This window comes from Telmatherina bonti (assembly GCF_933228915.1).
Source record: "Telmatherina bonti genome assembly, chromosome: 18".
NCBI lineage: Eukaryota > Metazoa > Chordata > Actinopteri > Atheriniformes > Telmatherinidae > Telmatherina > Telmatherina bonti.
In genome coordinates, this window is record NC_136616.1 from 25,485,535 (window position 1) to 25,499,254 (window position 13,720).

At 40.4% G+C, this 13,720-nt stretch overlaps 1 protein-coding gene across 2 annotated transcripts in view; it reads right to left on the reverse strand.

The window, feature by feature from the left end:
• Nucleotides 1-10,431: 10,431 nt before the first annotated feature.
• The window catches only part of pcxb (pyruvate carboxylase b), a 320,178-nt gene continuing 316,889 nt past the window's right edge, over nucleotides 10,432-13,720 (reverse strand). For both annotated transcript variants that reach the window (XM_079257650.1, XM_079257649.1), the window contains one exon: nucleotides 10,432-12,859. In XM_079257650.1, the coding sequence (XP_079113776.1) occupies nucleotides 12,710-12,859 (150 nt within the window). In that variant the 3' untranslated portion in view covers nucleotides 10,432-12,709. The remainder of the gene's footprint in view (nucleotides 12,860-13,720) is intronic.

Sequence of the window (13,720 nt, forward strand, 5' to 3'; positions counted from 1 at the left end):
ACTGAAGTTTAAAGTATTGACAAGGAAATTGTGGACTTCTATTAGGACTAGTGTTTTTGAATTATGTAACAAAGCCACGGGACCAGACAGACGCTGGATAGCTGCCCATAGGATAGTATTGGTTTACAGATCAGAGCATTTTACTTCTGTTGCTAAAACAGAGACAGTCCAGTTAAGTTCAGAGTTTATGAGAAGTAAATCTCAAGTTTGATCCTGGTTATTCTGCTGCATTCTACATGAAAATAAATCCTCCTGTTGAATCAATCAACAATGGAGACCTCGGACAGACTGCTTAGTGGTGTAGTGTTTAGTTTCATCACCGTGAGAAGGTTCCTGGTTCGGCCTCGGCTCGGGCCTTTTTTATGAGGACTTCATGTTGTCTCTCTGCATTAATGACTTCCCACTTCAAAAAAACAAAGAATCATTTTATTTGGTGATTCTATATTGTGAATGAAGCCAAACAGGATAAAGCACATGTGGGAAATGTGTTGGTGAACAGACCTGTAAATGATGTAATAGAAAGGGGAATGAGGCAGTTCTATTCAAATATTTAGCATTTATTTCATTTTATCCAGACTAACTAAACAGAAGCATGAGGTCATGATAACTTCCCCCATGTCGCACACAGCTTTGTGTCTGAAATAACAGTAGTTAAAGATTGTAACAATAAATGTTTTTCATCATTATGTCATGTTCTTAGAGCTAAGCCCCCCCCCCGTCATTAAATCCTAGAGACACCCCTGCTCAACAGTGACTTAGTCACAGTGCAAGGAAAACTGAATACTTAAATGACTGGGAGGTAAGGATCAAACAAGCACACTTTATTTCATACTATGGCATAAAATCCTGAATTTTAAGGATGGAAACCGACGTAAAGTTGGTGTTTGAGGCATCTTGTACCCAAAATGTCATTTTCCACAACTACACTGTTGTGAAAGTGACAATGCTGCAGCGATTAATTTTCCAGTATGATGACAATACTGTTGAATGTTTTGCAGACTCTTCTGTCCTTTTACCTTCTCTACTTAACATTCCTGTTGTCATGATGTTGACCTAATTTCATCACGCATGCAGCATGCATCTCTATAAATGAAGAGAAATAAGTGTGGAAAGCATCGTCATGGTACCATTTTGCGGCGTGTTATTTTTCATTTTGTGCTGTGGGCCAAATTGTTCACTCTGTCATGAAATTATAGACTCTTTCCATCATGTTTAACAAAGGATAAAGTATCTGTTGGGAGGAGTGGAGGAAGTGTTGATGAGTAAACCCTGCAAAGAATTGGTGGAAAAAAAAGACTTGAAGCTGTAATGACTGTCAAATGTACTTTTATAAATTACTGACTTGTCTAACATGACTTAATACTTCAGTAAGTTATTGAAAAGTATTTGATTTTCCTTAAATTATTTTTATTTTTTTGGCGTTGTGGCAGATACAAGGAAAAGCCTTCAGCTGTGCAGGTGGAGACAGTTAAGTTTACAAAGAAGACAATGACATAGCAGACGAGGCTTTACTGGTATTTACTTCTAAATTGGGAAATGGGGGAACATTTGAGTATGAAGCACTTTGTTTTCCTACGTGAGCTACAACTGTTCAGTAAAAAGTGTTTTCTTGTGCAGCTTCCCAACCTTAAGTCTGTTCTGTACAAACTGATATTTTCCCCAGGCTGCAGGCTCAAGTGTGACTTCTCTCATGCAGAGTCCTGATCACCAGCTGTGACTCAGAGTATGAGTTGTTACGTATGGATCGACCAGCGTCTGAAGCCCAATTAAGAGGACTTTAGAAATCACATACGCAAGAGACCTTCAGCTGTGAACTTGGCCCTATTTTAAGAAGGCACAGTGTGCAGTGAGAGGATGAGAGTGATAAAGAGCCCACTTTGACTGTTTGTTCTTTTTGGAGCAGCAAACTGTTATGCCCCGAACACGCCTGTCGCCATAGTAACAGTGTAATTTTTCTGACACCAAGAGAAAGGATGATGTTGCTGCACAAATAGACATCTAATGACTGATGTGGTGTGTTTGACGCGTGTGAATAAAAAATGAGTAAATAGGTTCTCCTCCTTTGATCTACTCGCTCTTTGCTTTTTATTCTTTAATAACCATCTCTGCTCCATGTTGCAGATGGAGCTTGAGCCGCTCTCCTGCCGTTCTGTCGCAGCCAATCCTCCCCGTCTGACTGTTTTGCGTCTCCGTTTCGGCTCTTCAGCTTCCCTCTCATTTCTGCTGCAGCGCTTTGATTCAAGCTGAAACGGTTCTAAACACACAATGGCGCAGACGGGCCACACTGAGTCATGCACACAGGCAGGAACACACATTTGAAAGCTTTAATGTGTTAAAGAACAAAAGGCATCAGCAGCATGTGTGCATTGACATGTGGCCTCTGAGACACCTGAGTCGAAAGACGTTCTGCACTTTTAGCCTGTAATGAGATGCCTCCTCACACACACACACACAGCATAAACACTCTTTCTATCCCTCTTCCTGAGTCTTCCTGCACATTGACACCCGCAATCACTTGCATCAGCACAGGGTGTCACTAGCTGTAGCATCAGAAGTGGCTGACGGGGAACGAGCCAGAGGAAACGCTTCATGCTGCTGGCCTTTTTTTTTTTTTTTTGATGCATTCATGAGAAATTGGATTTGTTAATGTGGTCAGCAGGCAGCATTGATTTCTCTGGTTAATTGATGTGTGCATTGTTAATCCATCGGTCGTGGGTGCCCATGGCCTAGCCACACAGCACTGTGCTGCTAATGTTTAATGATGCATGTGAATCTGGAGGCGGAGAGTACAGGCAGATAGCTTCTTGTCATTTAACCGTCTTCATCACTGGAGTGCAGTCTGTACGCCAAATGTGTGGTGGCTTGCACCCCAGAGGTTTATACCATCATCACATCGAGAAACTGAGTAGATCTGAATGGGGGTGTTACATAATATGTGCCATCAGCAGCTCGGTGCGGACTACAGGCTGGAATGTTTTACTGCTCTGCAGGCCTTCGGGTGCGAGTTCTCAGACAGCTGGAAAATTGTCCCTGAAAGCAATCAGTGAGAAGTGAGGGATGGAAAAGGAATGGACCCCACCTGCCAGGCAAATGATGGACATCCTTCATGTGAAAGTGAAATCTTTTGATGCCTGTTAATATAATATCTGCACATAAATGTGGTGAAACCCGCCAATGGACAGGATTTTGTGTCAAGGCGTTCAGAAGGAAGCAATTAACACCTGCAGGCTGTAGTTTTTATAAATCAACATTAAATAATAAATAAATAGATAATAAGCTGTGGAAATGGAGAAAAATGCTAAGAAAATAAACACACCTGTGAAAAATCCCTAATACATAAATAAATTCAGCAAAAATAACTCATTCATTCATTTTCCGAACCGCTAAGTCTGATTAAGGGTCCCGGAGGAGCTGGAGCCCATCCCAGCAGCGTGCACTCTGGACAGGTTGCCAGTTCATCACAAGTGCAAAAATAACTATGGAGATATATAATTTATTTAGTACATTAAAGAAATCTAATTAGAAAATGGACTTGGAGTTAATGTATTTATCTCAGCAGAATTATTTTTTTCCTTCTGAATAATTTATTCTGCAGCTCTTTTTAACTCCAGGTCTTATATTTAAATGAACGTTAAGTGTTCACCAGAGAAAGATGAGCACACAGCCATCAAAACTATCAGCGAACAAGATAATTAACTCCATAGATTATCTGCAGCATTTGATGTGGGTGTATTATATCAGCGTAGTCAGATAGAGCATGTCACACAGCGGCAGAATAAACATGTCTCCACTGTCAACAATACACACACATTCTCTAATTGAAAGAATTATTGTTTATGCTTATTATGTTCACACAAACCTACAAAGTTAGTTGAAACTTTTAACCCTTTCATGCATCGTTTCCAGTATTGGACACATTGTTAAAGGCTGTTGTCTAGAATATTTATCACTGAGGATGGAAAATTTGCAATTTAGCCACTTTGGTGGACATTAAGAGAGTCACACAACGTCACTTACTGAAGAATAAACAAATATGTTATTTCATATATACACGTACATGTAATTACCAAGTTTACCTCAGTGATGAACACGGACATGGTACTAGTCAGTTTTAATAAAATTTATTCATTCATTCATTCATTTTCTAAACCGCTTATTCCAATTCAGGGTCACGGGGAAGCTGGAGCCTATCCCAGCTGGCTTTGGGCGACAGGCAGGGTACACCCTGGACAGCTCGCCAGTCCATCGCAGGTTTTAATAAAATATTTCTATTAAATAAATATGACAATGAAAATATTTAATAAATATTTCTATAGGATAAATAAAAATTCAAATGTGTGTAATAAGTGTCTCTTTACATGTTTGGACTAAAATATTTTGTCTGAAAAAAAATGTGGAATTGGTTTTAATAATTCATACATCAGAGGGATAAAATACAGTTACACATAGTGGTCTAAGATGTGGATTAACACACTATTTGTGTGACTGAATAATGAAATACTTGTGTTTATACTCAGTAAGGCTGAGTGATCTGGAAAGAACACGGTCGGTGAGGCCGTTTTCCACAAGTAGCATGGTTTGTTGATTTATATCGGATAAATAATGGCGCCGTGTAGCTTCTCGTTTGTCTAATGTGAAGAAGAAAATCATGGACTGAAACAGAATCTGGAAACCATTTCTGAATCTAAACAAATTGTAGCCACAGAACAGGAAGTGTTGGCTTGAAGTATTTGTCATTATCTGACATGTTTTTACCAAAACAAGCCCAGGAATACTTGTTAGAAGGTAGTCATTAAACTACACCCACTTTGCTTTATATCAGAAGTTTTCCTTCTTTTACATTAATATTATTTTTGTGTTTTACTCTTAATTGTGCTTTAATAATCACCTGTCGTACTGATTAGGCGTTTAGCTTCTGTGTCATATCTGTGTCATGTGTTTGGTTAGCACTTGCTGGAAAAGCAGCGTGGAAGTGGGCAGTATTAGTGGCTGCATGGATCAGATCGGGGCTGTACTGACTGACAGAGCAATCCAGCCTTTCTTTCTGGGTCTCTATGCACCCGTCCTTCTTGTCTATTCTCTCTTTATTTAAGCAGAGGGATTACAGCAAAGCAAGCAGCAAAGGGATTATTGAACAGCAGCAAAGGGATTAGAGGGGGAAGTTGCACGTCAAACACAGCAGCAGACCCCCATGGCCAAAGTCAGAAACTGGTGTTTGGGTTAGGAAGCTGGCTCGCTGCTGTTCCAGGCTCTGTCGAGGATCCAGAGCTTTTACAGAAGGTGCTTGATATGCAAAGTTGACGAGACTTTCCAGCTTTACTCCCACAGCAGAGTGGACGAAAGGGATGAACAAATGAAAGCTACAAAGAGGACTTGAACTCTTGGCACTCTTTTCTACACTGGAGCTAGTTTAAGTCTGGGATCCAACATAAGGGCTTCAGGAAAGTCGGGACCCAGAAGCATGAAAACATTTATCGTTAGATGTTGGGATGTCAACAGAACAGTTTGTTTGACCTATTTTAAGGCACCGATTAGTATTTTTTCCTGAAGTTAACATAAAAAGGAATGAAATTGATGTTAACTTTTTTTTTTCTTTGCTACAACACTTCTTGGTAATAAATTTTATGCTGCTGGAAAGTCTGTTTATTTCCTGTTTAAACGACGCCACATTAACAAGGAAAGTGCATTTGTGGGGTGAGAGGGAGTTGTGCTCATGAAAAACCTTCCATATCTTCTCTGCCCATGCTGACTGCAACCTCATTGGCCAACTTGAGACAAATGCTGGTTGAAGAAGAACATGCAGTGTGTGTAACCAAGCTGGTGACCAGCAGCTATGAGACTGGTCTCCTCAGACTTCAGTAATCCAATCTCATAAATGACACCAAACAAGTGAATAGTAGAATAAGCTGTTTTCCACAGATGTTGCCAACAGACTCAGCTCTGCTGCTCATCCCATGAATGAACTTTCCTTGCAAATGTAGCAATATTTAAAATGGAAATAAACAGACTTTGCAACAGTATAATTTTATTACCGAAAAACATTGTCACAACAGTAAAATAACACAAATCTTCATGTTTTCTGTTGCTTTCCTGTAAGTTACAAACTGGACTCATTGTTGTACAGCAACCTGGACATCTTACTGGCAGATTAGCTGCCGTTTGTTTTACCTAAAGTATTTACCAGTAGCAGAGCTTTACAAAAAAGTCTTTCCTAAATTTTGTCTCTTAAAGATGAAGATGAGATGAAGAGCTTTAAAAGGTAGCAGTGCTAAACTGAACAGCAGTAATAAGCCACAATCAAGTCAAACAATGTGGCTTCACATGCTGAGTGAGAAGCATGCATTTATGAGTTGTGTGTATCAAACTGCACCCTGCGAGGATTAGAGCTCTAAGAATTAGGCTGACATTGCATTTCATTAATGTGTGTGCTCTTAATTTCCCCCAATCACACTTTAATCAGTTAATGCTTGTGTTAGTGCTTACTCCAGGTCTCCTGAGTTTCTTTGCACACGTTGCTTTCATCTACCTGCACCCAGGCAACTCAAACATTTCCATTTCAATGCTTTCATTGTTTAAATGAAGCCATGTTGAGCGTCTTTGGCTTCCTGACTGTCGATGGTGAAACATTAAGAGCAGTTCACCTTGGACTGTCAGTCAATGATTTTTTTCATAATCTAATGTTTTCTCAGAAGTTGGAAAGGTTGTTTGTGAGGCCTGAGGAGATGGTGCTTTAGAATTGGAATCTCTCTCTGCTGTGCTTCAGCTTTGTGCTGACAGGTTAAAAGTCGTGCAGGAGTTGCAGCGGCTAGTTAAAGTTTCCTCTTGCTACTCCCAGGGGCTGATAGTTTACATGATGCTGTTGTGGATTGTATCAGAGGTTCTAGGAGAAATATTAGTAAAAGCTTTTTGGAGTACCCCACTTTCTCATTTTAAAACCCAGAAGTTAAAACAGTCGGTATGTATCGTCCACCTGGTCCTTTCTACTGTTTTTGTGAACTAAAATTTAGTCTTTGTTGGCTTTGTATTTATTTTCCATTACCAGATATTCCAGTAGCTCATTCTAGTTCTGTCATACTGCAAAAAAACTGAGTTAATTAACAAGACTATACAGCCTTCGAGACAAAGCTCCATCACAGTAGATTTCTGATAATCAGATTTAAAGCCATTGGGGTGGGGGGGGTGGTTCATGTTTCCTCGTTGACGCGATCTTTCCAGCTCAACTAAAACAGATACTTTCTCCTTTCATCCTTGTATAAACCAACAAACTAATGAGAAAAGGAGATTTTTTCATTTCCATACTCACCCACCACCCCCATGCCGGCTCAGGATGGGGGACTCCAGCTGAAGATGTGATCGGTTGGTTTCTTTACCTATATAATTTGCATTATATCAGTACAATCATACCGAACTGGACTGAAACAAATTGGATTTGTATTGAGCTTTTTTTTTTTACTGGCCTCGAGATGAATTTTGTTTGGAGCTGAAAGCAGTAAAGCTGCATTGAATGTTTCACAGCTCCGCTCTCTAAAACTTCAAAGGATAAAAACTTCAATCAGGAAAAAGCAAAGATTCATTTTTGGAAAGAATCTTCCTTTCATTAGCTGCAGACCAGTAACCTCTAGCTGTGCTGGGAAAAATAAGGTAGGTTAGGTGATGCACATGCAGTCTTACTGCTGCCAAAGTTTCAGCAGCTTCAGTCTCTGCTTCTGGTGTTTAAAAAAGAAAAAGCAGATTTTTTTCCATTCAATATTGAAGTATGAATAAGACAAACTTTAATAAAGTCTGTTGGAGCAGAGCAGAAGTGCAGATCTAAGTATAAACAGCTTTTGGTGAATAAAATGTGACATGTTTAAAACAAACTTTCTGAGAGCAGCAGAAACAACTTAAATCAATCCAGCCGTAACGATGCAACAGGATTTTATTTGGAGTTGCAGCTCTGCATACACAAACTTTCATCCAATATCAATTATTAATCCTGCCTCCTCGGATAAATGGCGGGATCTTGACACTTTATTGTTCAGTGTTTTGGCTTTCTTCATGTTGAGTAAGGTGTGATTTCAGAGGCGTTTTACAGCACAGTAAGCTGAACCTGGATTAAAAGCTCCTGTGAGTTTTGGTCATTAACTGCCATGTACCTGGTTACGTGCAACACCGTGTAATCATTAACATCTGTGGAGTGGATTTAACAGGAAACGTAGTAATTAGACCAAGTTTCACTGAAGTTTAGGTAATGAGAAATGTTCACAAGGCGCTGTTCTCTCCAGGTCCACCGAGAGCAGATTAATCCGTTATTGTAGATTAGTAGGTCAGCCATTAATGTGATGATCAGAAATGCATAAATATTCAGCCGGAACGAATGATTGCTTGGACTACATGGAAGCCACTGGAGGCCTCATTAAGGACTCTTGTAGTAAATGTTTCTCTGTTTGTGTGCCAGTCATCAGTGGTCTACATTTTGCACTGCGTGTCTGGAAGGTCGCTTGTCTAATGAAAACTGGAAAACAAATCATCACTTTGACTAAATGAAAATAGCCTTTATGTAAAGACTTTAGACATTCGTACTCTGTACTTGCTGCAATATGGTCTGTGCTTTAGCAGGGTTTGGAAATGAAAGCACTGATGCCGCCGTATTTATATTTGTTGTGATATCTGAAAATGAATCAAACCAAACAGATGGTTGTCCTCCAGTTCACCATCCACTTTTCATAAATATTATTAATCAAAGCCGTCAATCAAGATACTTTAATAAAAGGGTCCCTTAGATTTTATCTGACTGCATTTGAAGCTTCTCTGAGTCTGGCACTGACATTTTTATCTCTGGTCGTCTTCACTCAACTCATTACGGAGCAAACACTGGCCAACAGTGTTAGAGGGTGTCAACTAGTGCCAACATCTGACCAATCACAAACAGCCTCAGTGACAGCTGATCCATAATGCCAGTTGAATGACAAACTGGATTGATTTGTGTGCTGATAACGGCTTAATCAGTTCTTCAGGACCCGCTGAAAGACAGCGAAGTGTCAGAGTAGATCACATCCAAGCTGCACAGGAGTTAAATGCCAAAGAAAAAAGTCTGATTCAGATGCACTTAATTCTAATGAGGGACCCACATATGTCCAGCTTTGCAGAGGAAGCAGGGACGAGCTGGCCTGCTGCAGCTCCTGCTGGTGAAGGTCTGGAGGCACCTTGTGTTCTACACCTAGAAGTCCCAGAGGGCTCTGCAAAACCTCATCAAGACAGCACAGTGCATCACTGGGACCCCGCTTCTTGCAATTTGGGACATTTATCAGGTGTGTTGTTGGTGCAGGGCTGTAAGCATCACCTGGGACCCAACTAATCCTGGCAACCACTACTTCCAATTACTTCCTCCTGGCAGGAGAAATGGGACAATTCAGTCACGCACAATGATACTGAAAACAGTTTCTTCCCCCAAGCTGTTAAAATAATGAACATTGCATGAACTCTGCACCCCCTCCCTCCACCTACACTCTTTCTGGAGAATTACTAATCAAACCTCTAACTGTTCAACAGTGAAACCCAAATGTCAGCATCACCGCTCTATGCCGTTTGCGCTCGCTATTCTCCGACATTTTCTTTCTATTCTTTACGCCTTAAGAATGCCATCCCAAGTTAATTTCACCCTAAATGTAGTGAAAATAATGCTGCAGCCTTTCACATGAGACAATTTGAGAGGAATAATTATAGAGGCTTGTGACACTTATCTGCATTTCAACAATACATATGTACACATGCTTCTGAAACAGCAGCAGTTTGACAACTTTGATGTGAAATTCAAATTTATGCTCGATTGCTTTGAGGCGACTTCCCAACATCATCCGAGTCTGACTGCAATTCAAGCTTTGTTACCCTCTGTTGCTGAAAAATCAGTCGCAATATTAACATCTCTAAACATCTATGTTCATACAGGAAGTACGGATGGAGGTCCAGTCTTGAAGCCTGGCCATCATCTCGGAGAAGACAAAGATCTGGGTCCAACTGGTTTTGTGGCATGATGTGTCCTACATGGAATCAGGTTGGTGATTGTGTAAAATATGCCATACACACCTCCGCAACACTGATTTAATTCACTCTATCATATCTAATAATGGACCGTTCATCTTATTGGAGCCGATTCGGCTTCTTTAGAACAAGTTCCTTATTATTTTCCCATTAGACTAAACTTTAGAAAGAGTGAAAGAAGTTTCACTGAGATATTTTAATTAGCAGGTGGTCATTTATGTAGGTCAGGGATCACCAATCCTGCTCCTCAAGTGTCCTGCAGGCTTTCCAAGTGTCCCTGCTGCCAATCAGTGTGTATTTAGCTGAGCAGAGCTTGTCTGAGTCAGGAGTGTTCTAGCAGGGTCACTTGGAAAACCTGCAGCCCTCCAGGACCCCTGATGTAGGGAAATGATTTAAATAGTCACAATGATCCTGGTTTATATATTTTTATTGGACAATTTCTGATGACATGAGTTATAGAGAAAGAAAAACTTTGTTGTATTTTTTCCCCCCACAGACACAAGTACATCATCATAAACATGGCTGTTAGTCACAGGAACACTGAGATACTTGTTTACATTATTGCATGAATTGATGCCACTATTTTGCATGTGCAAATATATAGTTGGGGGGAGACATTATGAAAAGGTGGTTGAATAGATGAGGCAGAGAAAGCGAACAAGGAGAGGAGGGGGGAGACCTTACATTAGTGTTTATCATTCACACAAGCCCACCACTTCATCTCTTCCCATAAAATTACTCACATGCAGCCTGACAGACCAAGAAACAGCGGGCTGGTGCTTTAATTACCTGCAGCGTGACTGCTCACCATTGATGATTCATTCTTGAAGGTAACAGACCAGTACAAACCAATTATTCAATTTTCTGTTATTGCCAGTAGAGCCTGTTAAAGAAAACAGATTTTTTGCAAGGGGGTGGAAGCATCCATGGCCTTTTGGCTCAAACTCCTGATTGACTATTAGAAACTAAGTGGTGCTTGCAGCTGTACACCTGCAACTCTGAGCTGAAAGAGCATGTTACAGGTTAAAACTCCCATTACATGTTGAATAAAAACACACTTTGTGATTTTGCTCCTGCAAGACAGGAAAAGGGAGCCTGTTGTGCCAACAAAAGCACCCCATTGTGAGAAGCGCAGTAACAGCATCTCGCCTGTAGATGTGTATTTATTGTTTATGGGTAATAACAAATACACACCATCTACAGGTGAGATGCTGTTACTACAGTCTAACAACTGGGTGCTTTTTTTCTTTTGTGCTATATCACTGTCTCTGCATGTTCCTAGTGTGTTTTTATTCAACCTCAGCCAACAGTATTTTTCTACATTTAAGGGGGTTTTGACCTGCACCATGCTCTTAAAGTCTCGTTTTCTGCCAGAACTTCTGATAGACCAGTTTCCTTAACACTTGTTGACTGATTTGGATGGTGTTGCTATGGAGACACAGCAGCACTCAAGGGCCACCATTAATATTTTGCACCTGCATATCTGAATGTGTTCTGTTGCTGGGAGGTGTGGTCAGGACTGGTTGAGTTTGTCTTTATATTTCTAATCTGTGCTCATAAGCAAATATAAAGATGAGTTTTGCTAATGGGAGCATCTTATTAGTGCAGCTAATTTGACAGAAATTAGTTAATAAATGAATTTGTAGAGTCTTGGTAAAATATCAGATTAAAGCACCGTCCCGTAATCCCATTTACACCTAGCATAAAAACTCTCCACACAAACTAACCGTTCACCTCAGTCTCTGGATTTGAGGAAAAAAAGAGAAGTGGACCAGCTGCTTCAGAGACTGCCTGTACAGCTGATCTGGCTTGACCCACAATGAAATTGGCTCTACTTGGGGATTGAACTACAGTCGATGTTTTAGAACAAAAACAAACCATGTGCTTTTACTGATGCAGTAACAGACCTCTTCACTTTGGTCTAACTTGAGATTGTTTAGGCATCGCTGTCTCTGCTTCTAACATTCATCCTTTACTGTGCTTTTCTGTTGGACTGAATGTTACTTATTTTACTCTGTTTTCACCTAGAAAAAGCAAGTCTCCATGCTAGCAGCAATGACACATTCCCAGAATGCACTGAGACCACAAAGGTGAGCTTACTAATAGAAAGAAAAAGACAATAGATACTTATGTCTGATTTATACTTGAATCCTGTAAACCATAGTGAAAACATCTAGTAGTCAAAGTTTAACCTTCTCACTGTATGAGGCAACATCTACAGCACTGACAGGGAAATTGTGGCCTTTAATTCCAAGTAGATTTTAAAACCTTGTTAGCGTCGGACATGATTAGCTCACTGTAGTGCAACATATTTAAGACCATCATCAATGCAGTGGAATGTATCACCATTTTAACATATAATGCATCTAAGATATTGATGTCATGATCTCTAACGTGACAGAACATTAGTAAAGATGTCATCACTGAGCTAACCACTACAACTAGGAATTAAAAAGCTACAAGAAAATTTCCATTAAAGTAATTCAGACAGTCAAACCTCATCTGATCTTTACATCCATCAGGTGTCAGGATATGCATAGGGCTCTCATTGTGTGCACGTGGTCTAACTATGCACATACTAAGGGTCGCAGAAAAAAGATGTGCTTTTACTCCTCCACCTCTCTCCATTTTCAGGATCAGATTGTCAGTACTTCCTGCTGTTCCCTCCCTCCACCTGTACCCTCTCAATCTACTCCTCAATTTCCAGTATCAGGTCGTCTCCCTCCAGAGAGGCGTCAGGTGACACATGAACAGCCTTCACGGTGCCAGACACGGGAGAGTTGACCACGGTCTCCATCTTCATGGCAGACAGGACACACAGCGGTTGGCCCTTCTCCACCTGTCAATGCAAGGACAGAGAGTTTGTATGAAAGTAACTACTAAACCCAGCAGCCAAAGCTGAAGATTTGCTTTTATGGCAGATGGTGGATCCACACAAAAGCAGAGAAGACAACTAAAATTTAGTTTGTGTGCTGAAAATGACCAGAATACATCTGAGTTGCAGACCTGGAAGTCGGTAATGAATGTTTAACACAGTTCCCAGCTCCGGTCCTCAAACAGCCTCAGTCCTGCAGCTTCTCCAACTAATCACTCATTGTGCAGAACTTCACTGGCTGTTGGATCCATTTAATGGAAGCCAGATGTGTTGAAACAGGGATACATGGAAAACCTGCAGGACTTGGACACCCCTGGTTTCACTGGATTTGGTCGTTTAGATGATTATATTTAAAAGTGAGACTTCATGAAATCTGCTGACCTATTTGGACATAATCTTTGTTAAAAATGTGTCCAATGAAACTGATGTATTCAAGCACATGCTTCATCAGTGGTGTATTACATGTTCTAGATTAGGTGTCAGTAATTGGCACCTCTGTAGGGTTTGGCTAAAGAGTAGGGGCAGGACTTTAACATGTTAAATCACATTTTAATTGCAGAACTTTTGTTAGAGCACAATTTCCTAATATACCTATTGGGCTGATGCACATGGTACCTCTGCTACTAATTTAGCCCCAGTGGCGCGATAATTAGCAATGTTTAAAGACAAAGAGAGCATAAACAGGTCTAGTGTCTTTTTCTGGTGGTAATTCAGACTTTTGGTTTGTAACATTAAAAGAACGTGTAGTTTTCTTTTCTCAGATAGTAATGTCTATTAATTAGAGAATAACTGGATCGGATCAAAAAGGCTGATTTGCTCTAAGCC